General features: G+C 40.9%; 1 protein-coding gene across 4 annotated transcripts in view; it reads left to right on the forward strand.

Moving 5' to 3' along the window:
• Positions 1–27,470, forward strand: part of GATA1 (GATA binding protein 1) — a 32,745-nt gene continuing 5,275 nt past the window's right edge. The window contains exons 1-4 of one of the 4 annotated variants that reach the window (XM_070741221.1): positions 1–91; positions 18,722–18,939; positions 21,660–22,061; positions 23,678–23,823. In XM_070741221.1, coding sequence (XP_070597322.1) covers positions 18,777–18,939; positions 21,660–22,061; positions 23,678–23,823 — 711 coding nt within the window. In that variant the 5' untranslated portion in view covers positions 1–91; positions 18,722–18,776. Of the gene's footprint in view, positions 176–18,721; positions 18,940–21,659; positions 22,062–23,677; positions 23,824–27,470 lie in introns of all 4 variants that reach the window. The other 3 variants (XM_070741219.1, XM_070741220.1, XM_070741222.1) reach the window with 3 other exon arrangements.

Here is a 27,470-nt window from a genome sequence, read left to right on the forward strand (position 1 = left end):
AGTCTCCTCTGTCACCAACGGGTTAGGATCTTTCAAGAGGGCTCAGTTGAACAGATCAGCAGCAGCCAGAAGTGGGAACACTTTCTCCAAGGTCAGCCCAACTTTTCTTATTCTCCAATTCTGTGGACTGAGAGACGTCCTTCAGAACGTAGAGGTGGTTTGCCCTCAGCATCAGGTCAGTTCGATCCACTCTAACGGCCCAAATGCTGTTGCTTAAAACATGCCCGTTGCTTTTATGGTTGGGATTTTGATGATCAAGAGATGGCCTGGAAGTGCTAAGAAAGGGAACTATTATTAAAACTAGAGGGCAAAGTACAAGCTGGAGAAAGAAATGGCGCCCAAAATTGACTGAAGAGCTGAAAATAATCTCTACCTAGCTGGAGTTGGTCTGCTGAAATGGAAGCATAAAACAGGGCTGGTTGTATTCGCCTGTAAGGGAAACGCGTTTGGCACATGGGTAGAGGTACCCTATCTTAGCTCTTGTTTTGCATACTTGGGTTTGATAAAGAAAGAAGGTTCTCAGGCGGTTTTGGACAACTTCTCATGCTGAAGAAGGTGCCTTCTCGCATTATGGCATAACCCCAGCCATAGGCAATGGACAAGTGAGAAACCTTCTCTGCTTGGAAGTGGTTAGATGGGTAGGACACCTGCCTGCTTTCTTCTTTTTCTAAAAATTGAAGGGATAGTGTTCCAACCAAATGTGTTAGAAATAATAGAACCATTGAAGAAAGCTACTGATTACAGTGGAAGTGAATATTTACTTCTAAGAATATATGAAGTGGTCTTAGAATATGTGATGCATAAAATAAGTGAACAAAAAGAAGAGAGAGTATCTTAGTGAATTGAGATTGTTTTTAAAGTTGTACATTTTGGGGACGATATGGAAAGATTACCAGTGATTCAGAAACATACAAATAAGATAGATTTGATAATTGAAGAACAGGATATAATAGATTCATAAATAAACAGGTAGTTGATGCTTGTTAATTTCTTGCCAGGGTAAGATAAGATTCTGTATGTGGAGAATAAGTCTTAACAGATATGGGAAAGGTTCGTACTTGGTATTGGGAACTGTTGAATGCAGTAAGACTTGCTTTTGCCAAAACATACAAAGGATCAGGTAGAGTGTGCTGGTATTCTGAATTCTTCCACAGTGGGTTGGGATTCTGAGCTTTTTTTCTTATTAATTGAAGTAGCATTCTGCATTCCAGTTGTTGGAAGCAAAGTGTGTGTGTGTGTGGGGGGGGGAATCAGAGAAAACATGGCGATTTATTTTGTCCAGTTACTATGAAAAATTAATATGGAGAATATTAGGTGTGAGAAAAAAATAGCTTGGCAGCTAATGATCAGTCAAGAGACTACAAGTTATTAAGAGAGCAAAATGTAAATTTAAAAAGAAAATGTACTGTATGGCCGTCAGAACAGAATGGCTAAAGGAGAGCATTGCTTAGAAATGGAGAAACAGGTCGCTCAAGAGTTGGGTAGTCATTTTTAGAAAACCTGGATGGAGAGATTGACATACTGTAAAATAACTGCATTGAGTAAAGAATGGAAGGGAGGTGAGTGCCCTTTCTTAAATACACAGAAAATGAAATTGTGAGTTTGTTGAAATAGTGGATGGAGCAGAGGCAGAATGCCAACAAAACGTTATAAAACAGAGAATACCCCCACTCACCCCAAAATGTACATCAATCATGTCCACTAAAAAATATTGGAAGAATATGGTAGATGGTCCAGAGCAGGGGTCGGCAACCGTAAACACTCAGAGAGCTGTTTGGACCTGCTTCTCACAGAAGTGAAAACACAGGGAGCCACAAAACTCTTCCCGAGCCTGACTATTTCCTAAGCAGCCAGAAAACTAATTGAATTAAAGATTCTGTTTTCTTCTGAAACTTTTCTTTTCTTTGATTTGAAAAGCTCAGTAAATTGTGTGCTGGCGGGCGTCGCACGTTGGCAGGTGTGACATATTTTGAGTGACAGGGAACTGCAGCAGAGGGATTAAGAGCCACATGTGGCTCCAGAGCCAGGGGTTGCTGACCACTGGTCCTGACACATCAATCTAACCAGTTCTTCTCTCTTATGTTTATACGAAGCCCTCTCCTGCACTATAATTTCATGGCCATGCTTTTTCAGCCAAGGGGGCTTTTGCGTCCATTTTTGGAAGCAAGTGGTCAGGAAAATGGGGTTATGTCCGAAGGTACTTGAACAGTAGTTCTATATAATTATATCCAAAATCTGTCCAACTTCCTGAAGGAAAATGGACCGAGCACTTAAGGTGAGATTGGAATTTTGCAATCACCCTGAATGAGTCTTAGAGACACAGATCCTGACTTCAAGTCATGATTTAAACCCTGATTCCCTTTCTATAAAATGGTCATAATATCCCAAGTTACACTCATGGATACACAAACAGATATGTTTATTTTGAATTGAACATCTTTCATAGGAGGGAAGAAAATGCCTCAAAAGTCTGCAACTGAAGAATGAAGAAAGGGGAGCATATTGACGCTGGGACCCTATGGCCGTGCTTTCCTTTATGCTAAACAGAGTTGGATATGCTATAATTAATTCAAATTTTAACGGAGCCACAAAACCCCTTGGTGTATTAGCAAGATATAATCACAATTCTCATGGCACTGTGTCCTTGCAGTGATCTCACAATGCAGGCTGCTATTATTTGGCGGGCCCCAGGGGAAGAGCCTTCTCTGTGGTGGCCCCGGCCCTCTGGAACCAACTCCCCCCGGAGATTAGAACTGCCCCCACTCTCCCTGTCTTTCGTAAACTACTCAAGACTCATTTATGCCACCAGGCATGGGGGCGTTAAGATGTTCTTTCCCCCTAGGCCATTACAAGTTATGCATGGTATGTTTGTGTGTATGTTTGGTTTTATTATAAGGGTTTTTAGTTGTTTTATTAACTGGATTTCTACATGCTGTTTTTATCATTGTTGTTAGCTGCCCCGAGTCTGCGGAGAGAGGCGGCATACAAATCCAATAAATAAATAAAATAAAAATAAATATTATTATTCCCATGTTGTGGTGGGTGGGTGGGCTAAGAAAAAATAGAAACCCCCTTCCACCCACTGAGTTACTTCCAGAAGCAAGTTGGAACCAAGAACATTCACACTTATATTCTTTACAACTATGCTACATCTAATATAAACATATTTGCTACTTATGCAAAGTTTCAGGATAGAAGGAATTACATTTCTAATGAAAATTCTTTAGAACCAAAAAGGAAAAGCAGTTTGGTCTAGTGATTAAAGCTCCAGGCTAGAAAACTTCAGGCACCCAAGCTAGATGGGTGACTTTGGACTAGTGACCCTTTCTCAGCCCAGTCCACCTCACAGGGTTATTATGGGGAAAATAGGAGGATGAAGGAGTATTAGTTATCTTTGTCATCTTGAGCTTTATGAAAAAATAATTTTATAGACCTTTTTAAAAAAAAGTTCATCTTTAGTTATTGGCAATAGAATGTTGTGTCAGCCTTGGCCTTATGCCGAGTCTTTCTGACACTGGCTTTGTTTGTTCCTCAGCCAGAACTTCCCACAGTTTTTTTGTAGTATAAAGCAGTGTTTCCCAACCTTGGCAACTTGAAGATATTTGGACTTCAACTCCCAGAATTCCCCAGCCAACATTCGCTGGCTGGGGAATTCTGGGAGTTGAAGTCCAAATATCTTCAAGTTGCCAAGGTTGGGAGACACTGGTATAAAGTACCTGACAACTGCAAAAAGAAAAAGGAGACCAAAGGAGTCAAGAGAAGCCATCATTATAATGACAGTTTGTCCTCTGTCATTACAAAAAGAATTTGCTGCTACTAGGAAGGACTCCTGGGAAAGACTAAAAACATTAAATTGGGGAAGAAAAGAATGAGTCTGGAATAAAGTGAAGGAGTAGGAATAGTAGGAATGGGAGGAGGAGGAGGTGAAGAAGAAGAAAAGAAGAAGGAGAAGGAGGAGAAGAAAAAAATAGCATAAATAGAATAGAATAGAATAGAATTTTATTGGCCAAGTGTGATTGGACACACAAGGAATTTGTCTTTGGTACATATGCTCTCAGTGTACATAAAAGAAAAAAAGATATATTTGTCAAGAATCATGTGGTACAACACTTAAATTGTAGCATTGTAACATGTATATGAAGAAATGTTATAAGAAACTGCATGGATGAATAATAAAGATTAAGGCATAGATTGACAATGAAAATCTGACTTGATAATATACACAAATATATCACAAAATTTGTGAGTCGCCCCGAGTTTTCAGAGAAGGGCGGCATACAAATCGAAATAATAATAATAATAATAATAATAATAATAATAATGAAATGTAGTGAAATGGAGGACATTCTTATTATTGTTTCTGTCTCTCTCCATAAAGCTTCTCTGCCATCTTCCTTCTGCTCCCAGAAATTTTTGAATCCGATTTAGTATCCATCCTGGTAAGAATCCATGCAAAGTTCGGGAAATAGGTTGGATTTTCCCTGCCTGGTTTGTTGTTGTTTTTATTTAAGTGGTTCCCTTCCCATCCTGGTTCAGAATGTTGCCGAAACTGTTTGTGTAAAATGATACCCATCCCCAATATTTCCACACCCTCTTTCCAAGCTGTTGATTTACCTTCGCCCTTGGCTCTCAAATCCCTGGATTCTTTCAAAGGCTTCATGGTCCTGCAAAGTTTCTGATGGAGATGCAGTGAGTTGAGAGAGAGGCTCACTATAGGGAGCATCTGATGTGTTTCAAGGTGGATTAACATTGTCGCTTTAGTTTCCCAGGCACCCCATTAACAAATACCCTAGAGATAATTATCTGAATTATCTGGGGCTGGTGGTGATAAAATGCTGTAACCATCCCTGAGACCCACATCCCTTCTTCTCTTTCCCAGCGTAGATCAGAAACAGCAGACTGACATGGGTAGAACATCAACTGTAATTTGGGCTAAAATGAAATAATAAAAAGGAAATTTCATTCTTGCTGATAACAGCTAGTGCGGATGAAAGATAAGGTGATGTCTCCAATGTTTGTGACAAAGTTGGTTTGATGTATCACAGTTGAGGGGGGTGGGAGGGAATAGAAAATCTGGAAATATTTTTTTACTGTTGGGGCTATGCTGGATGACAGCAAACATGCTTACCATGGGGAGGGGGAGAGAAACATCAACACCATTCTTGTTGTGTCCTAGAATTACTCGGCAAAAATTGCAACCTGCTTCTAAATAATTCTCTTATTAGAAAATGTGAATAGATTGCAGAACAGCCTTCTTCAACCATTATTTATCTATCCATCCATCCATCCATCCATCCATCCATCTACAATATTAAACATCTTAATCCAATTAATTACTTTAAATTTAAAAAAACCCAAAACCATAAAAGCAGTCATTTCATTCAATCCACTTTCTCCCAACACATTCGTTGCTAAAGGAATTTCCTATAAATGAGCAATTCCTAAAGTAAAGAGGCAGATCTTGAGGTTCTGGAGCTGCAAAATGTCCTCAGAAGTCTTAAATGCAATTTCCAAGATCCTCCAAAGGTTGCTACCTATGATATTTTGAAAGGCCAAGAGAGGGGGTGGTGGTAGTGCGAATGGGGAATAATGTCAAGTATGCTTATTTAAAGGTAATTCTATTTAAATTTAAAAAAAAACAATGAAATTTATGTTAATACAACAAAATTATGTTAAATAGGTGCATTTCATAATAATAAAATGGAAATAAAATTGAAGTTTTAAAATCAAAATCATAAAATGGAACTTTTATCAATAAAATTATGTTTAAAAAGTCACTCATGCCCTTATTACCTCATGGCTAGACTATTGCAATGCGCTCTACCTGGGGCTACCCCTGAAAAGCATTTGGAGACTTCAACTGGTCCAGAATGCAGCCATGCGATGTGTTGTGGGTGGACCTAGGTACACCCTCATCACACCAACTCTCCGCAAGCTGCACTGGCTCCCAATCAGTCTCCGGATGCAATTCAAGGTGTTTGCTATCACCTATAAAGCCCTGCATGGCTTAGGGCCAGACTATTTTCGGGACTGCTTTCTTCCGAAAATAGCTCCCAGTAGCCTATAAGGGCCCACAGAGTTGGCCTTCTCCAGGTCCCATCGGCTGGTGGGGTGATAGCGGGAGGACATTCTCTGTGGTGGCTCCAGCTCTCTGGAACCAGCTACTCCCGGAGATCCGTACTGCCACCACCCTGCTAGCCTTCTGTAAAGACCTGGCTTTGCCAGCAGGCCTGGGGCTGTTGATTAAATGAAGTATTATTTAGATCCGGCCATAAGAGATATGTATGGCTTTTTAAAATGGGTTTTAAACTAGCCTTTAAACTGTTTTTAAGATATTGTTCTTATTGTTGTAAGCCAACTCCCTAAGAACTCCCAAAGTTCTTAGGGAGTTGGGCAGCATATCAATCAAAGTAATAAACAAACAGACAAGCAAAATGCTTATTTAATGATAACAAAATCTTTAAAGGTTGTTTAATTATAACAAAATGATTGAAGCTTATTTGATGGTGGCTTGCTGATACTGTTAGGAAAGTCAGTCCCATATTCCAGAACTGTAGCTGTAGTCCTTTCTTTTTTTTTCTTTTCTTTTCTTTTCCTTTCCTTTCCTTTCTTCACCAGTTTGCCAACATGACTCATTTACCATTACAAGTTATGCATGGTATGTTTGTGTGTATGTTTGGTTTTATAATAGGGGTTTTTAGTTGTTTTTTATTATTGGATTGTACATGTTGTGTTTATTATTGTTGTTAGCCGCCCCAAGTCTACGGAGAGGGGCGGCATACAAATCCAATAAATTATTATTATTATTATTATTATGAGATACTTTATTTGGATTCCCTTCCTTCAAATTCTAAACATTTTTTAAAAATAGCATTACATTGATCTCTTTTCTGCAGTGTTGTTATTCATTAAATTCTATATTCCAGCCATCTTCCTACAAGGTTTTTGCTCGCTAATATATTCGACTATATTCAATTATGTCTTTTAATATAACTTGTTGGTTTTAAATCTTATCACGACATTGCATTTCTTTTGCATGGGATTCCATTCCTTTATATTCTTCTCATTTAGATAAATCTTCCCATTCTTTTCTCCATGTTGATATAATTTCCGAACATTTTGGATACTTTTTTCAACCCCCCCTTCCCCCCCCCCCTCCAACATCCTTTTTACTACTCTGCTGACTTTTGAGGAAGCTCTTGATTGAGAATCAGATATGTTGATATGGAATTTTAAACACACAGGGAAATAAAATTCTCCCACTCTTTTCCAGTTAAAGAATAGGAGCAGCTTTCTACATACCCAAAGGAAAAATGAAATAAAACAGCAATAGCAATAGAATTTAGATTTATATATCGCTTCATAATGCCTCTCTAGGTGGTTTACAGAGTCAGCATATTGCCCCAAACAACCTGGGTCCTCATTTTACCCACCTCGGAAGGATGGAAGACTGAGCCGGTGGTGAGATTTGAACTGCTGAACTACAGCTAGCAGTTATAGTAATTGTAGTTATAATTTATTAGATTTATATGCCGCCCTTCTCTGAAGACTCGGGGTGGCTGAAGGGTGGCTGAAGTTAGCCGAAGTAGCCTGCAGTGCTGCACTCTAACCACTGCGCCACCCCAGCTCAAAAAGACCAAACCTTTGGGACAGGTTGGGCTCCTGCAAAAGAATATTCCCTAGGGCAGTGATGGCGAACCTATGGCACGGGTGCCACAGGTGGCACGCGGAGCCATATTTGCTAGCACACAAGTTACTGCCCTAGCTCAGCTCCAATGTGCAAGTGTGTGCTGGTCAGCTGATTTTTGGCTGGCACAGAGGCTCTGGGAGGGCATTTTTGGCTTCCAGAGAGCCTCCAGGGGAATGGGGGAGGGTGTTCTTACTCTCCCCCAGCTCCAGGGAAGCCTTTGGAGCCTGGGGAGGGTGAAACACGAGGCTACTGGGCCCACCAGAAATTGGGAAACAGACCATTTCCGGCCTCCAGAGGGCCTCCAGGGGGTGGGGGAAGCTGTTTTCAACCATCTCCAGCCATAGAATTATGTGTGTAGGCACTTGTGCATGTGCGATAGCGCACACCCGAGCTCTTTTAGCACCTGAGGGAAACAAGGTTCGCCATCACTGCCCTAGGGGCAGGCCAGCCACTGAGACAGCCTCCCTCTGGTACACACCTACCTTGATGAAAGGAACCAAAAACATTCCTTCCTGGTTGTGCAGATGGAAGGAGTTGGAAGGAGATTCATGTCCTTCGCAAATCTAAGCAATCCCCATTTATAATTAAAATGGTAAAACTTTTATCTATGTAGTTGTTCATGAGCTGGTTCATTTCTTTTTTTGAGATCAGAATGGGAATTTATCCAGACTGAGGATAATTATAGATCTCTATTACTATAACTGTTTCCTCACCCCAGTTCATGAACACTCCCCAGATTTCATTCCTGGTCTCAGTCATCTTAGAAACATAGAAGATTGACGGCAGAAAAAGACCTCATGGTCCATCTAGTCTGCCCTTATACCATTTCCTGTATTTTATCTTAGGATGGATATATGTTTATCCCAGGCACGTTTAAATTCAGTTACTGTGGATTTACCAACCACGTCTGCAGGAAGTTTGTTCCAAGCATCTACTACTCTTTCAGTAAAAAAATAATATTTTCTCACGTTGCTTCTGATCTTTCCCCCAACTAACCTCAGATTGTGCCCCCTTGTCCTTATGTTCACTTTCCTATTAAAAACACTTCCCTTATTTAACCCTTTAACATATTTAAATGTTTCGATCATGTCCCCCCTTTCCCTTCTGTCCTCCAGACTATACAGATTGAGTTCATTATGTCTTTCCTGATACGTTTTATGCTTAAGACCTTCCACCATTTTTGTAGCCCGTCTTTGGACCCGTTCAATTTGATCAATATCTTTTTGTAGGTGAGGTCTCCAGAACTGAACACAGTATTCCAAATGGGGTCTCACCAGTGCTCTATACATCTTGGTTTAGGGGGAAGTTAAATAACTTTTGGGGTGACAATTGCATTCACAGTGCTTAAAAACCCAGCTTCTGGGCATACGCAGAAGCAAAAAACAAGATGGTTCTGCCTATGGCACCACGAGAGCTGGTTTAAAGAAAGGCAGCCTGGGTCGCTGCCAGTTCTAGTGACCCAGCCACTAAGTTACTACCGGTTCCATAGAATTGATCCAAACCGGGAGGAACCTACCTCTGATTCAGTCCCACAACAAGTCTGTGAAATAGTGTCAACTTGTCTAGATAGTTTGATGCTAGACCTTCAATGATCTATGTACTTCCCATTTTTAATGTCTGCATTTGGAGTTTCCAGCTAAAAACTCTGTAAATTACATGTGTTGCGATTATCTATGCATATGTGACAGTGGTTTCATTTGTTTCTCCAGCGAGAGTACCAAATAGAGACTTGCAAAGATACTGGTGGCCACAGCTCTCAATCAGGAGCAATAAGGAGTCTAAGAACATACCCAGACTTCAAAGGAAGTGCAATCTCTCTGAGAACAAGCTGTATCTTTAACCTCAGATTGGCTTGCTTTCCCGGCATTTCGTGATTGACAAAAAGCTACTTTGAACTTCAGGGATACAGTTCCATTGCTTTACATTCTCCGTTCCTCTCCTCAATTTCAAGGAGCAAGGAGATGTTGTGATCCATGTAGGCTCCTCATGCTGTGAAAATCCCAATTCTCCAAGATGTTAGAATCCCCATAGGAATACAAAGGCCCTAATTTCAGAAGTCTCCATCAACATGAAGAAAGGTTTGCGGAGAGCAAGATTAACACAAACATTATGATCCTTCTTCTTGAGGCTTAGCTAGTTATTGGACACCTGCTACTGCTGTTTTTATTTATTAGTATCCCATTTTTATTATTTTTCCAAATAACTCAAGGAGACAAACATATCCAACAGGCCTTCCTTCTCCTATTTCCTCCACAACAAGAGAGGTCTCTTTATTCTGGGAATTCTCAAATGAAGACGAAGCTCAAGTTTGTACTTTTTGACATCGGATTAAAAGGCTTCTGTTCTATTATTTGATACTTCTGTGTAGGGAGGCAGCTACTGCTTGTGTTTTGAAAATGGCTTGAGATTAAGCATCATGTTTAAACATTACCTTAAAATTAAGGTGAGATGAAACTTTGATCACGAAGCTTCCCTTATTCAGCAAATTTTGTGCCTTGTCTACCTTCTCCGTAATCTTCCCCACTGTTGTATTCTTATTCTCTTCCCAGAAAACATCAATTTATTTATTTATTTATTTTATTCATTTAATTGGATTTATATGCCGCCCCTCTCTGAGGACTCAGGGCGGCTTTCAGCATGTACAGAAAAACAGGAAACAATAATAACAATCCAATTATACCTTAAAAAACAATCTTAAAATTCTAATTTTAAAAAAAATTAAAAATATTTTGGTTGAACAACATGAACTTGAGAGTAGTTAGATCATCAGTCCATCTGTCTTGATACTGCAGCAACCTGTCAGATTATCAGAAAGGACAGCTGTCCTAGCTGTATGAACGTAGTATTACTTTACTGTCAGAATTTTATTCGTAATTTTTTGTTTGCGGTTGGGGACAATGTCCCCTATTATAAAAGCACAATTAATATAACACAGTCTTTCCTAATAGGTTTCTTCTAAATATTTAGGAATTACAATTCTCAGAATTCCTAGCCAGTATTCAGAGAACACCAGAGTTGGGGGCAGATTGACAAACTGATGTCCTCTAGATATTTTGAATTGCAGGTTCCATAACCTTTGACATTTACCATGATGGTTGGATTGATGGGAATCATAGTCCAGACATCTAGAAGAAATCAGGTGTCTTCTTCTGACTGGAAAAAGTCCTGTTCATCACTGCTAATAGGATATTGGTTAATGAATGTTCATGGCTTTAATATTCCTCTGGCAGGCTTGAACACTTGAAGAATGAAATGGGTGACAAATTTGTGATTCTCTGTAGTTTGGGTTATAACATGATGTCTGAACCAGACCAACATGCTAGGTCTTTGAATTTTTTATTTGTTTTAACATAGCTTGTAAGGACTTGGCATGTTGCAAGAACCAAGCCCTATGTATCATACTCCAGATGGCATCCAAAATGAGATCTGACTGATTGGAAGCAGATTATGAAGTTGGTGAGATATCTAGACATTGTACACTGCTCCAAAAAATAAAGGGAACACTTAAACAATACAATGTAACTCCAAGTAAATCAAACTTCTGTGAAATCAAACTGTCCACTTAGGAAGCAACACTGATTGACAATCAATTTCACATGCTGTTGTGCACATTCAACTTTGAACAGAATAAAGGATTCAATGAGAATATTTCATTCATTCAGATCTAGGATGTGTTGTTTGAGTGTTCCCTTTATTTTTTTTGAGCAGTGTATATAGATCCATAATCTTAGTAAATACAGTACATTTGATTTGTATTTATTTGAAAAGGTATATCTTTTTTAAAAAAAGAAACATTGGATTATTTACATTTTCGGAAATCTTTGGAAATTTTTCCTCAGAAGGCAAATTATCCTAAAACATTATCCGGGGCATTACTTGGATATTAGGGAAAGAGATTAGTGTGCATTAAAGAAGCCCAGGGGAAGATACAGAGGAGGCCTCATCATTTAAAGAAAATATTTTTACCTGGAACTCATCACTTACATTTTGATGGGTGAAACAGTATCTACTTGTCTGACAAAAGAGAGGTTTAAAGTAGGAGTGGAAAAATTTATTTTTTATTTATTTATTTATTTATTTATCTAGTTATCTATTTATCTATTTATCTATCTATCTATCTATCTATCTATCTATCTATTTATCTATTTATCTATCTATCTATCTATCTATCTATCTATCTATCTATCTATCTATCTATCTATCTATCTATCTATCTATTTATTGGTTGGATTTGTATGGCGCCCCTCTCTGTGAACTCGGGGCGGCTAACAACAGTGGTAAAAACAGCATGTGACAATCCAATACTAAAAACAGCTAAAAACTCTTGTTATAAAAACTGATCATACATACAAACATACCATGCATAAATTGTAGAAGCCTAGGGGGAAAGAGTATCTCAGTTCCCCCATGCCTGACAGCAGAGGTGGGTTTTAAGGAGCTTATGAAAGGCAAGGAGGGTGGGGGCTATTCTAATCTCTGGGGGGAGTTGGTTCCAGAGGGCCGGGGCCACCACAGAGAAGCCTCTTCCCCTGGGTCCTGCCAAACGGCATTGTTTAGTTGACGGGACCCGGAGAAGGTTCAGTCTGTGGGACCTAACTGGTCGCTATCTCTCCCCACCATCTGCCAGAAATGGAGAGGCAGACAGGTTTGGAACTAAAGGTGAGCAGAACCACTCTCCTGTTATTTCTATGTCCATAACTTTTTTCTTAATGCTTCAGATCCGCACAGAAAGATCAGGTGACAAAATTATCTGGCTTGTGAGCAAACAGCTATTTCCTCTGCGTCACTCCACGGACCACTGTCGGCTTTTCTTTGGCTTTTCTCTCTCTAAACTCCTCCCAACGGTACTAAATTAGGCCAAAGGCAAGGTGAAGTTAGGCTGAGGGCTGCTTGTGGTCCTTAGCTGCAAAGAAGTGTCTGTCCTGGTTTAAGAGAAGCAGATGGGAACGTCTTAAGTGGATCTTTGTCTAATCCGCTTGGCATTGTGACTGGCCTAGCGCCTCTGGAAGTTCAGAAGCAAAATAGAAACAAACAAACTGGCAATTTTGGTTATAGGCTGCCTACATCCAGTTCTTCTGAAGTTGTCAGGTTTTACAGCTACACAGGAAGCTACCAAAGATAAGGTTGCTTATACATATGCGGGGGCTTATGTTTTATTTAATTCACACCACACGACTCTTAACCAATTCTGGGCAATGTACAGAGATGGACTCCTATGGGTACAGTCAGTTACGTGGAGCCGGTAAAATTTTTTGGTCAGGTACACACAATCAGTAGAACACCCCCCCCCCCCCTTCTGGGCTCTGGGTATGTTTTTCCTATCGCAGTAAATGAGGTTTTATTTTTATTTATTTTATTTTTTTATTTGTCCAATACACAATGAGGATTTTAGTGGGTATACACATAGTAAAATACAGTATATCGAAGAAAGAATAGAAGAGGAGATATAGGAATAGAAGAAAGTTATAGGAGATATAGGAGAGCAATAGGACAGGGGACGGAAGTCACTCTAGTGCACTTGTACTCACCCCTTACTGACCTCTTAGGAATCTGGATAGGTCAACCGTAGATAATCTAAGGGTAAAGTGTTGGGGGTTTGGGGATGACACTATGGAGTCCAGTAATGAGTTCCATGCTTTGACAACTCGGTTACTGAAGTCATATTTTTTACAGTCAAGTTTGGAGCGGTTAATATTAAGTTTAAATCTGTTGTGTGCTCTTGTGTTGTTGTGGTTGAAGCTGAAGTAGTCGCCGACAGGCAGGACGTTGCAGCATATGATCTTGTGGGCAATACTTAGATCATGTTTAAGGCGTCTTAGTTCTAGGCTTTCTAGGATTGAAAGTCTAGTCTTGTAGGGTATTCTATTTCGAGTGGAGGAGTGAAGGGCTCTTCTGGTGAAGTATCTTTGGACATTTTCAAGGGTTTTAATGTCTGAGATGCGATATGGGCTCCAAACAAAATGTGTATAATTTTAGAAGAGCTGTGCGTGCGTGTGTGTGTACATACACATACAGATTATATAGTAATGTATATTTTTGTGTGCCTGTGTGTAATATGTATGTACACATATGGCATATATACATAGAATTAAATAGTATATTTTGGATGTTCAGTAATATTAAATAGGTAGGGAAATTGTATCTGTTTGATACAAGGAGAGGCCAGGCACCCTAACCTTAACCCAATCCCTTGACGTGAGTGACATCAAGTTGGTCACCTTTAAGCCAGTCACATGATCTTTAAGCCACCCCTAGTCACATGATCGTCAAGCCTCTCCCACCTGGTCACATGGCCGGCAAACCACACCCACAAAATAAGCCATGCTCACAGTGTGGTAGTAAATTTTTTTTGCAGGCCTTCACTGGCAATGTATAATAAAAACTCAGCCAAATAAAAGTAGAATAATTATTAAAGAAAGAAAAGAACTGATGGTGGATCTGACTAAGCGTACCGACACCCAATTGGCTGGGGGGGGGGGTTCCAGGTATCCCAGCTGAAGGCCTAGAACAGCACAGTCTTCAAGGTTTTCTGAAATGCCAGCAGGATGGGAGCCACAGGGATTATTATTATTATTATTATTATTATTATTATTATTATTATTATTAATTAGATTTGTATGCCGCCCCTCTCCGTAGACCTGTAGGATATCAGAAGGAACCTCATTTTACTTGCTCCATTTTTGTAACTTAGTTTCAAATAGCATTTTTCAGGTTGGCATTTTTGAGCATAAACTCCTATCTACCCCCCCCCCCCCAGCAGCACAGACAGATGTTACCACATGCAGGTAGTCCTCAACTTACAACCACAACTGAAATGACCCCAAAATTTATATGGCTAAGTGAGAAATTTGTTATGTGAGTTTTTACAGGGATGATAAGGCCTTTCCCCTCTTGCCATTAACTTCTCTGCGGAGAGGGGTGGCATACAAATCCAATAAATGAATGAATGAATGAATGAATGAATGAATGAATGAATAAATAAATAAATTAAATAAATAAATTAAATAAATAAATAAATAAATAAAAAATAAAAATAAATAAAAACCCGTTTCCTGGCCGGTAGCATTTATTTATTTTTTCCAACAAGCTCCTAGGATGCTACCCTACCAAGGGCAGTTTCAGTTCCTCTAGAAGGAAACCAGGCAGCTGCTGTGATTGAGGCCAGAGGCAAGATTGAAAATGCGAATGCGCCCATTCCCTGCCCATAGATTTCTGTTTTGTTTTTGCTGATTCTGGGATGGATAACCATTATTTCTAATCAGTAAAGGAAAGACCCTTAGCATGTTAAGTGAACTCAGCCAGTTGTGATTTAGTTAATAAACATGGCAAAGGATTCATTCATTCATTCATTCATTCATTCATTCATTTACATAGGCTGCCCTTCTCTTCAAGAACTCAGAGTAAAAAAGACAAGGTAAAAATCGAATACAACTAAAACATTAGAATAAACATTAGAAAGAGTAGATCAAACCTAATATAAAAGGGCTACCTTTGAAAAGTGTTCGGACACTTCAGATCGTGCAGAATGCAGCTGCGAGAGCAGTCATGGGCTTACCTAGGTATGCCCATGTTTCACCATTACTCCGCAGTCTGCATTGGCTGCTGATCAATTTCTGGTCACAATTCAAAGTGTTGGTTATGACCTTTAAAGCCCTTCATGGCACTGGACCAGGATATCTCCGAGACCGCCTTCTGCCGCACGAATCCCAGCGACCGATTAGGTCCCACAGAGTGGGCCTTCTCTGGGTCCCGTCAACTAAACAATGTCGGTTGGCGGGCCCCAAGGGAAGAGCCTTCTCTGTAGCGGCCCCGACTCTCTGGAACCAACTCCCCCCAGAGATTAGAACTGCCCCTACTCTCCCTGCCTTCCGTAAACTCCTTAAAACCCACCTTTGTCGTCAGGCATGGGGGAACTGAAACACCTCCCCCGGGCATGTACAATTTATGCATGGTATGTTTATGTGTGTGTTTGTTAGAAAAATGGGGTTCTTTTTTAAATATTTTAAAGTTATTTGGATTTGTTATGAATTGTTGTGTCTTGTTGTGAGCCGCCCCGAATCTGTGGAGAGGGGCGGCATACAAATCTAAATAATAAATAAATAAAAATAAATAAAAACAATCGATATTTCTGGTTTTTAGAAAATAGTTTTTATTGAGTTATATATATTAAAAGAGAGTACATAGTTTATAATTCCTAATCAGAGTCATAATATTAACATTCCATATCGTACGTCTAAAAACAAAACAACAAACAGAAAGAAGAAAAAAGGGGTGAAAAAGAAAAAAAGATAAAAAAGACAACAACGAACAAGAAACACATATAAAAGGGAGATGGGGAAGAGGAAACTCTCTTAAATTCCCCACTCCCATGTTGTCTTTCTTGACAGCTTACCCTTTATCATTTCAGCTTATTTTATGGTGCTAGTAGCAACGGTTTACCTTCAGCTCAATGCAGAGCCTCCTGTCCAACAATCTTTCTATTTACACTCGCTACGTTATACTTTCAATCAATATTTCTGATCTGCATGGTTGCATCACCGTCATTACTGTTTTATTGTTAACCAAATTTTAACCAAAGTGTGGGCAGAGAAGAGAGGTTGACCTTAAGTCATTTATTTATTTATCAATTTTATACAGGTACCCATCTTACTGAAAGCAACTCTGGGTGATGTGCATAAGTTTCACACTGTGAAATTCATGGCCGAACGGCAATTTTTGAACTGGGGTTATGCATTATGTTCAGTGTATTAAGGAAAGTCCCTTAGAAAATTTTCATTACAGCACGCATGGACACACATATACCCACAATGCTAGAGCAGAAAAACACATTTTAAGGGGAAGGAACATAATCAGATGTGTATATTGTTATCTGAGAAGAAAGCACGCTCTAAAATGAGTTGTCAGTTCTGAGAAAGAGATCAGGGAGAAAGATAGGAAGAGGAAAGCAATTCAAATGCCTCCATTTCTTAATTTCAGAGTACAGTGATACCTCGTCTTACAAACGCCTCGTCATCCAAACTTTTCGAGATACAAACCCAGGGTTTAAGATTTTTTTACCTCTTCTTACAAACTATTTTCACCTTACAAACCCACTGCTGCCGCTGGGATGCCCCGCCCTCGGACTTCCGTTTTCAGCAAAGCACCCATTTTTGCACTGCTGGGATCCCCTGAGGCTCCCCTCCATGGGAAACCCCACCTCTGGACTTCTGTGTTTTTGTGATGCTGCAGGGGCATCCCAGCAGGGAAATCCCAGTAGCGCAAAAACGGGCGCTTCGCTGGCAATGGAAGTCCGGAGGTGGGGTTTTCCAGCGAGGGGAGCCTCAGTGAAATCGCAGCATCATAAAAACACAGAGGTCCAAAGATGGGGTTTCAAGGACTTTGGTGTTTTTGCGATGCAGCGCAAAAAGGGGTGCTTCGGCTGGCAAAAGGGGTGAATTTTGGGCTTGCACGCATTAATCGCTTTTCCATTGATTCCTATGGGAAACATTGTTTCATCTTACAAACTTTTCACCTTAAAAACCTCATCCCGGAACCAATTAAATTTGTAAGACAAGGTATCACTGTAGTTTTAGACCAGGAATAATGTTGCTAGGATCAGGGAAAATAAATGAAAACATATAATGCTGTCTTATAGGCACGGGTATGACCAGCTGATGAAACTTAAATAGGAAAAGTGCAGTATATGTCTACCCTGAAGTGCCCATGATATACAATACTTACTATTTATCATCTTTTGAAAGGACTGTCTCCTCTGTTTTGTGCAAGCAGGATATTGTTTTATGGAAAGAGGATTTTTAAAAATCAACTTATTAAGGGCATCATTTCAGTGATAATTGGGATAATCCAAAAGAGAGAAATATTGGATACTTTTTTACTTTTTAAATCAGTGCGTGCAACTTTAATTATTCCAAAAAGGTCTCACCGGTTCAAAGTTTGATTGTCACATCTTATGTCTATGACAATCACTACAGAAAGCAGGGATCATGCAAATTATTGTCTACAATTTCAGCATATAAATAGAAGATATTTATCATGTAAAAGGATGAGAGTAAAGAAAAGATTAATTAGAAAACGTATTATAAATAAAATTGTGGGAGATGAGAGCAATTTCTCAAATTATTTTTTCAAATACAGAAAAGGATTTTGATAAAGCAGAAAGAATGTTTATCAGGAATATAAATGATTTCACCTGGTTGATTAGTTTGTTGAAATATAAGCAGACCCTATAAGAAATAATGGGAAATTTAAAACCCAGTTTAGGAACAATAGTAACAATCTGGAATATGCCTGGAGGAGAGAGAACAGTGACAACAATGCCAAGGGGTTTAGAGTATGAGAGAAGTGTGAGAAAAAGTTGTAGTTGTAGAACTTTCCTATTTCATAGAAGAGAGAGAGACTGGCTAGTTAATAAACGTTATATTAGTAAATTTTCTGCTATGGGATGTTCCATTAATGAACCTGTGGTTAGACTGACAGAACACTTCAAGTGCCTGATGATTCAAACATTATAGCCTGTAAATTGTTCCATCTGGGGAGAGATTTTGAAAACCATTTATTTCAAAAATTCTACATTACCCAAGGAAATGAAGATTTTTTTCAGCAAAAAATTAGGCTTTACCTCATCATATGCTTTACAACTTCTATAGGGCAATTTAAAATTAAAATACAAAAAAAAATTCAATATTTCATAAGTGGAGTAAAAGATCCCAGAGCTCCAGTTCCTATCATCCCTCTAGGCCAAGGGCAGGCAAAGTTGGCTCTTCTATGACATGTGGACTTCAACTCCTAGAATTCCTGAGCTAGCATGATTGGCTCAGGAATTCTGGGAGTTGAAGTCCACAAGTGGATTAAGCAAATGTTTGTCCAGCTTTGGGCAAATTTAAGAAGTGTGGACATCAACTTCCAGAATTCCCCAGCCAGCATGAAAGTTGGCAAGGCTGAGAAACACTGCTCTAAGTACTAAATGATGACATGATACTTGATTGTAACAATAGTATTGTTATACCTAGTATTTTCTGTTTTGTTTGACAGTCTCTTTTAAAAAAAAAATATACCTGTTTGCAGAAGAAAGTTCTGAGACAAGACAATGGATTACTCCAGTCAGGATTCTGCCCCACAATACATGGAGTCCTCTCATTTGCAAGGAAATGACGATTCAGACCTTTTCTTTACGAGTCCTGAGGGAGTTGATTGCAGTGCTGTGCCCACATATTTCTCTCGTATGTCGGAATCCTACAGACACTCTCCAGGTAGGTGTGAATCTAACAACTGCTCCATTGAGGCCGTGGATGCTGTGGTTTTGGGAAGCCAATCTCAGTTTTTAAAGAAAGGTTTGGACATCTCAATTTCGTCTGCAGCTCTTTCCCAATTTAAAGCGATACACAGGTTTACCCTAAAGCCAGCGATGGTGGTCATTGTAGCCTAACACATTAGAGGATATCATCTTAGAAAATACTCTTCTATCCAATCACGGGTGGTTGTGCAAATCTGTTGTATTGGCAAAATTGCTCATTAAATTCTCAAAAGTTTGCTATGTCTTTCTGCAAACTAGATTTGAGACCCAACATTACAAATTAATTCAGAGTCAAGCACTAGTAAGCCTTGGCTTAGATTAAATTCTCTGTGCAACAGGATTCTTTTTTAATCATAATATTTTTGCTCTTCTACATAGTCTTAACACAGTTGAGTACATTCTGGCTGCTTAGCTGATACTATCTAGGTTCACACACTTATGTTCAGTTTAGTGAGTTGTATAAACACAGCCATTGCTGTTTATAAAACCAGAGTTTATGGCTAAGTATGCTGTGTGTATAGAGCGGTGGGCTTCTGTTCTGTCTGGGTCCCCCCAGACGCCAACACCAACCAAAAAGAGTATCCAGACACACCGGTAAAAAGCAAAGGCAGTTTATATACTGGAAAGCAAACACAGGTAACAAAAACTGTTCTTACAGACAGGAACACGATGAAGCTTCACAGAGGTTTCACGAAGGCCAGGCAATAAAACAGGATTCTTGCTGGCAAAAACAACACTGGAGATAATAAAACCCACGCCTCCCCCAAGTCTTTCAGCCTTCTAGGCCACAAGCCAAGATCAGAGACGCCAAGAATCGAAGCAAGGTCACAGGACTCCCAGTTGATAACTCTCCACAAGACTGTAAGGGCGGGCCTGCCTTTTCAACCCTGCTGAGGAGAACTACACCCAAACCCAGCTGTTGCCAATTCAGGGATGGAAATACCTTTTTAATTGGCCCCTTCTTTGAGCTGCACGTCTCTGCCTCATGTCTATTATAGCCTGTGTGTCTTCATCCAATGAATCCAGGCTACTAGCTGGGGAGAGGCCCCCCCCGGGGGTCTCAGGCTGCTCTCCCTCCTCCTCTTCCTGATGTTTCTCTCCCCCATCTGCCTGGTCCTCCCCCTCCTGGTCACTGTCCTCCTCCTCTGGGCATGGATCCGGCAGAGCTCCAGCCGGTCCCTGAGGAGCCTCAGGCTGAATCACAACAGCTACTAGCCAGAACGCTAAATTGGGCTCGATGCTGCGGCTCATAGGTGCTTGCGGGACCATTGCGATTTTGCTTCTGCACCTGTGGAGGTAGCAAAATTGCACATGGAGCCTCTGGTGCGCTCGTGTTTCATTGAGGTTGTTTTTGCTTCCGCGCATGCCAAAACATGGGCGCACCTGTGGCTCCGTGCGCGATTTTGCTACATCCACAGGTGCAGAAACAAAATCACACTGGTTGTGCAAGCACTCACGAGCCGTCGCGACGAGCCGAATTTAGCATTCTGGCTAGTAGCCCACCGCTGTGTGTATAGCCAGAAAATATGATTTATTCAACAATAAATCTATAAATTTTAAATACATTTATTTTAAAAAAGTTTGTGTCTTAGCATCATGGGTAAACCCTAACTGTTGTTGTGTTTTCCTGATGCCAATTTTTCCAAACTTTAGTGTTTTTCTGTTGCTGTGTTTTCCAAACATAACCAACTATTAAAAGCCTCATCATATTGAATCCAAAAAAACTGGAATTCTAATATAAAGAATTTTATACTTAATAAAATACCATAGGAATATGGAAATATAGAATATAGAGTACATACATTTATATCTTTGTGGATATATATTTGTGTGTGGCACTCATGCTTTCCTTTCATTTCCTGTATGGAAATCTGTCAATCTTTTCTTCAAATGCAATCAAAAGCAGATGCATATGTTGATTAGATTAGACCAGTGTTTCTCAAACAGTGGGGCGCCCTCCCTGGGGAGGCATGGAGCAATGCTGGGGGGGGGGGTACATGACCTTGGGGAATGTGCTATTTTTGCCACAGGGAGTAGGGGGGTGTTGCACTAAACAATAGCACACAGCACAGAGCAGGAGATATGAAGTGCAGGTAACAAACCTGAAGTGCAGGTAACAAACAAACAAAAATATTTAACAGGGATGAAAAGAAAGGAGGAGAGAGACGGAGACAAAGAGACAAATGTAAGTCTCCTGAAAGCTAAGATGAGGAAATTTGACGAAGCGTATGTAGCGCTTGGCTTCACTGTGGGAGACAAGGAAAGACCAGTATGTTTACCCTGTCTAAAAATGTTGGCAGCGGATGGCATGAAGCCTAATGAATTAAGGCGTCACATTACTGTACACCCCAATCACGCTGCTAGGCCGCTTGAGTTTTTTCAGCGAAAATGTGCTGAATATTGCAAACAATTGTCCCAGTGGAGAGTTGGGGGCCCACAAAATGTTTACTTCTTCCTGGGGGGGAAATAATTGAGAAACACTGGATTAGATGGTGGAAATCATGCATAACACCTTATCGACTAGATATCTGTCATAGGGCAGTATACTTTTTTCCTTAGTCTACATGCATGTACACACATGCTCACTATAGTGGGGTTATTTCTTGCGTATGATTACATCATCATCATCATCATCCTCATTACATCTACTGCTATTATGTTCCATTTCTGCAACAGTGCGGCAACTATACCCTCTTTTCAATGGTTTGCAATGGGGGGAAAGCCATCCTTACAGCACAGCAGCCTGGGTCTCCAGTCCCTCCGGGAAAACCCACACTGGACTTCCTATCTACACCTCTGCCACACCCTGCACGTCCTCCTACCACACCCTGCATTCACCCCCCTCTCCCAAGGACCTTTCCCCCGATGGCAAGAGCAGCCCCAGATATCTTGAGATGTTGAAGACGGAACGGATCAGCCCCACTCACGCTGAACTGCTGCCCCTCGGGACCTCACCTGGCACAGCCCTAAGTCCTTACACTATGGGACAGGATTATGGATATTTCCCGATGCCTGGAAGCCCCCTGACAGGTGGATATTCCCCCAAACTCCGAGGGACAATGCAGCTCTCTCCCAGTGGTGAGATCTTCTGTTCAATATCTTTGGTGTTGTAATATAATTGCAGGTTTGGAATACTAGAACCCAAAACACAGGCTTACCTTATCCTAAAAATGTGTGTGTCGTATCCTCAGCGTTAGCATGAAAAGAAAAGAAAAGAAACTGGAGTGTATTGTTTTGGCTGCTATGGACATGGATTTTAATGTTTAAAAATTATTCTGCCTTTCCAGTGTTATCACAATTTGGATTTGATTCCAAAAAGATACTTTGGAGTGGGCTGAGAAATGAATCTAGTACAGTGGTACATCTACTTAAGAACTTAATTCGTTTTCTTAAGTAGAAATGTTTGTAAGTAGAAGCCATTTTTCCCATAGGAATCAATGTAAAAGCAAATAATGCGTGCAAACTCATTAGGAAAGAAATAAAACCTCGGAATTTGGGTGGGAGGAGAGGAGGAATAATAATAATAATAATAATAATAATAATAATAATAATAATAATAATAATTTATTAGATTTGTATGCTGCCCCTCTTCGAAGACTTGGGGTGGCTCACAACAATAATAAAAACAATGTTACAGTGGAACAAATCTAATATTAAAAGAAAAACAGTATAAAACAATATAAAACCCTATCATTTGAAACCAAACAACACATACATAGCAAATGTAAAGTATAAAAGCCTGGGGAAGGTGTCGCAGTTCCCCCATGCCTGGCGATATAGGTGGGTCTTGAGTAGCTTACGAAAGACAAGGAGGGTGGGGGCCGTTCTAATCTGCGGGGGGAGTTGATTCCAGAGGGTCGGGACCACCACAGAGAAGGCTCTTCCCCTGGGGCCCGCCAGATGACATTTTTTAGTCGACGGGACCTGGAGAAGGCCAACTCTGTGGGACCTTATCGGTTGCTGGGATTCGTGCGGTAGCAGGCGGTTCTGGAGGTACTGTGGTCCAATGCCATGTAGGGCTTTAAAGGTCATAACCAACACTTTGAATTGTGAACTGAAACTGATCGGCAACCAGTGCAGACCACAGAGTGTTGTAGAAATGTGGAAGAGGAGGTGGAGGACAGTCGCTGCTGAAGGAAGAAGGTGAGGCGAGGGGAATCAAAAAAATCCAAAACTTTAAGGCTTTTAAAAAAAAGAGGGACTCTGAGGCAGCAAGAAGGAGCACGCGCCTCCCATACACCCGGTACGAGGCTGCCTCCCATACACTGCGCCAGAGAAAGAAACCCAGGGGGAATGGCAGGAAAGTGGCTTGGCCTTCGTGCCACTCTCAAATTTCCTGGGAAATTTTTCCGGGCTTGGAAAAATAGAAAATAGTTCTTAAGAAGAGGCAAAAAAATCTTGAACACCAAGTTCTTATCTAGAAAAGTTCTTTAGAAGCGTTCTTAAGTAGAGGTACCACTGTACCTATCTACAACATCTTAAACCTGTGTCTTTTCCATGGACTGTGCACTGGATTCTCTAATAGGAATAGCAGCGTAATAATGGCAGGCCAAAGAGTCCAAATAAAACTGTCCTTCTCCAACACAACATCATTTCAACAAGAAAGACAATCTTTCCTAGAAGTGAAAAATCATATCATGTCTCCCCACCTGTTATCTTCTCCTTGAATGTGTGTTTCCCATCTCTTTCTGCAGAGGCACGTGAGTGTGTGAACTGTGGAGCCACAGCCACCCCACTGTGGAGAAGAGATGGCACTGGCCATTATCTTTGCAATGCCTGCGGTCTCTACCACAAGATGAATGGCCAGAACCGGCCCCTCATTCGGCCCAAGAAACGCCTGGTAAGTCAACACTCACTGTCCGGCAAGTGGAGAATTCTTAAGAATTCCATCTCAACATTGCAACTCTCTGATTATTTAAACAGTGTCATATATTTCTTTTAAAGATGCTCTTTTAAATACAATAGATGGCTGCAGCGAAACCTGACACCTGCAGACCAAGCTAAAAATTGTTGCCCATCCATTCTCAACTCAGAATAAATGTCTGTTTGAAGCAGAAAATTGCCTGGTCTCAGGAATGAAGTACAGTGATACTTTGTCTTACTATCTTAATTGATTCTGGAATGAGGTTTGTAAGGTGAAAAGTTTGTAAGACGAAACAATGTTTCCCATAGGAATCAATGGAAAAGCGATTAATGCGTGCAAGCCCAAAATTCAACCCTTTTGCCAGCCGAAGTGCTCGTTTTTGTGTTGCTGGGATTCCTCTGAAGCTCCCCTCCATGGGAAACCCCACCTCCGGACTTCTGTGTTTTTGCGATGCTGCAGGGGAATCCCAGCAGGGGAATCCCAGCATCGCAAAAATGAGCACTTCGCTGGCAACAGAAGTCCGGAGGTGGGGTTTCCAGCGAGGGGAGCATCAGTGAAATCGCAGCATCGCAAAAACACCAAAATCCTCGAAACCCCACCTCCGGACCTCTGTGTTTTTGCAATGCTGTGATTTCACTGAGGCTCCCCTCGCTGGGAAATCCCACCTCCAGACTTTCGTTGCCAGCGAAGCGCCCATTTTTGCGCTGCTGGGATTCACCTTCTGGGATTCCCCTGCAGCATCACAAAAACACGGAAGTCTGGAGGTGGGGTTTCCCATGGAGGGGAGCCTCAGGGGAATCCCAGCAGCGCAAAAAGGGGTGCTTCGCTGGCAACGGAAATCCGGAGGTGGGGCATCCCAGCAGTGGCGGTGGGTTTGTAAGGTGAAAATAGTTTGTAAGAAGAGGCAAAAAAATCTTAAACCCCCGGTTTGTATCTCAAAAAGTTTGTATGACGAGGCATTTGTAAGACGAGGTATCTTGCTTTTACAGGGCAGTGTACGTCTGTGTTGGGAACCATAGGAAAGGCCTGGTACTTTCTGCCACATGTCCCTTCCGTCTTTCATCATGATGGTACCTTGAGCCAATCCCACTCTTGAGGCTCTTACAAAATGGGCAGGTGGTAGATAAAGTCCTCTGATATCACAGAGGCTTTAGGTAATAACCAGCTGGAAGATCTTTGACAACCAGTACAGAACTGGGTTTTTAAATACTAATTGAGAAATATACATTACCAGATTCTACTGTGAATTTCCTGTACGGATTAAAGAACCATCCTGTGGCCTACTTGGGACTTTGGCTTCAACCAGTAGAAATCTCTGTAGATATTGTATTTAGATTTTTTTTAAATTAAATTTTCTGAATTCTGTGTTGAAAGAATATTCTCACATTTCCATGATCTGCCATGGTTTTCTTCCAATAATTTAACAAAATCTCAATGCCTCCTCTTGGGGATATATTTCATATCAGTCTTGCTGAGACAATCACAAAGTTAGGTTTATGCCTCTCTTTGGAAGGAGAAAGGCATTGTAGGCATTGCTGGCTTTCTTCCCAATAAGATATATGTAAACGAGTGAACCTAATTGTATTTGACTTCTTAGCTAAGCATAAGAGGTCTTCCCACCCACCCAATTCTTACTGCCCTGCTGTATTATTATAAATTAAGACTTTTAGCCCCACAAAGAACATTGTCAACTTTTCTCATCTCGTTAGGAATCTGTGGGTTTAATAACCTGACTTCTAACAGCAAGTCATGGATGGTTTGGGGACAAAAAAATCAGGAAGTGAGACAAGAAATTTTATTATCTCTATTACAAAGGAACAGAACAGGAAGAGGAAACTTCTGACCTCAGCAGATACAATAAAGTTCAGTGTCATCTAGTGGCTAGGCAATAGAGTGGCCAGTCTCTTATTTTTACAGACATGTGCAAACATTTGTGTATTTATTTATTCAATTCTATCACCGCCCATCTCCTTCCAAGACTCTGGGTGACTTACAATTTGAATATACATGCATACATACATAAAGAGGTGGGCTGCTAAGGTGTAACAGTGACGTGTGCTCGCCCCCATGGCTTTGAGTGCTAGCGGAGTCCAGCGCTATTATACTACTACACCTGTGCAGGTAGCAGAATCTCGCACGGAAGCAAAAAACTGCACCGAAACATAGGCACACCTGCATCTCCATGCACGATTCTGCTACCTGCCCCGGTGTAGTAGCAGAAGAGCGCTGAACTCCATTAGCACTCAGAGACACAGGGGTGAGTACATGTCTCTGTTGCACCTTAGCAGCCCACCTCTGCATACATACCAGGGGTGAGTTCCACTTACCTTCGCCACCGGTTTGCCTTGCAATGTTGCGCATTCGTGTCTGACCCCTCGTGCCATTTTGGACATGCTCACAAGGTGAATTCAGCCCAAAACACATCCGAGGAGCTGAACAGGTGTGCTTCAGGCAAAGAAATAAAGGTCAGTATTAATCCGGGTGCAGGCAGAAGCCATCCAACCACAGGAAAGTTTGCCAAAAATTCAGAAAGAAAGATGGCAACGTCTACAGACCGGCACTGACAGAACTGGATCTGTGACCCCAATTTTACATCACTAGGGGGTTGCTAACGTTTGGGCGATCTGTTTGGGTGAACCCATCCATTACATACATACATACCATTCCCAGCCCTACTGGAACGGGCCGGGAGAGGGTCCCTGTTTCCCCCCTCGCGTGAGCGCTCACACGTGAGCGCAATTTCTGGGTTTCTTCCGCTTCTGCACATGCGCAGAAGCGAAAAAACCCATAAATGAGCAAACAAGTAAGTGCCTGCTTGCCGCTGCCCGCCACCGTTTGCACACACCCCACGGCCCGCTTGCTGCTGTTTGCCTCGCTAGCCTCACTCTTGGGGCAAACAACAACAGCGTGGGTGGTGGTGGGAGCCAGCACAAGAGGCGAGTGAGGAGCGAACGGCGAGGGAAAGCTACGCGCTACATGACCGCCACCGGAACTGCGTTCCCCACCATTTAGGCTCGGGCTCACCACTGCATACATACATACTATACATTCATACATACAGTACATACATACACGTGTGTGTGTATCCATTGATTAACAGAATTCAGATTGCACTATTAATTACAGTGACTGAGACTATAAATTAAAATTAGGAAGGGGAGGGATCTGACCCCCCATTACATCTCAGCTGTTCTGATTTATTGGGTACCTATGTAACTGACTAGATTCCCCCTGGCAATAGTTTTAAATAGAAAACATATTCCAAGCTTTTAGATTTTACTATTTTAAACTTTGGAGTGGGGAGAAACAGAAAGAGCCATTGAAAGGGGAGGGAGGAGGAAAACGTATAAACGATTCAATGTTGATAACAATTGTTCTGTTGAAAGGTAAACTATTGAAACATGAAAATTAAACCCATCAGATGTTAACATAAACTTTCTGACCGGGATGGGTGGTTGAGAGGTGTCAAATATAAATTAAATTTTCAAGAAAAACAATAAAGAGAAAAGTGACATTATTTAAATTATTTAAAATTCTTGCAAATCTATATAAATAAAAATGTAAATGTTCATTTGTTCAAAATCTTAAATCTCTGAAAATTCTTCACCGATTGCTTGGAAATT

Source organism: Erythrolamprus reginae, chromosome 2 (genome assembly GCF_031021105.1).
Source record: "Erythrolamprus reginae isolate rEryReg1 chromosome 2, rEryReg1.hap1, whole genome shotgun sequence".
Taxonomy (NCBI): domain Eukaryota; kingdom Metazoa; phylum Chordata; class Lepidosauria; order Squamata; family Dipsadidae; genus Erythrolamprus; species Erythrolamprus reginae.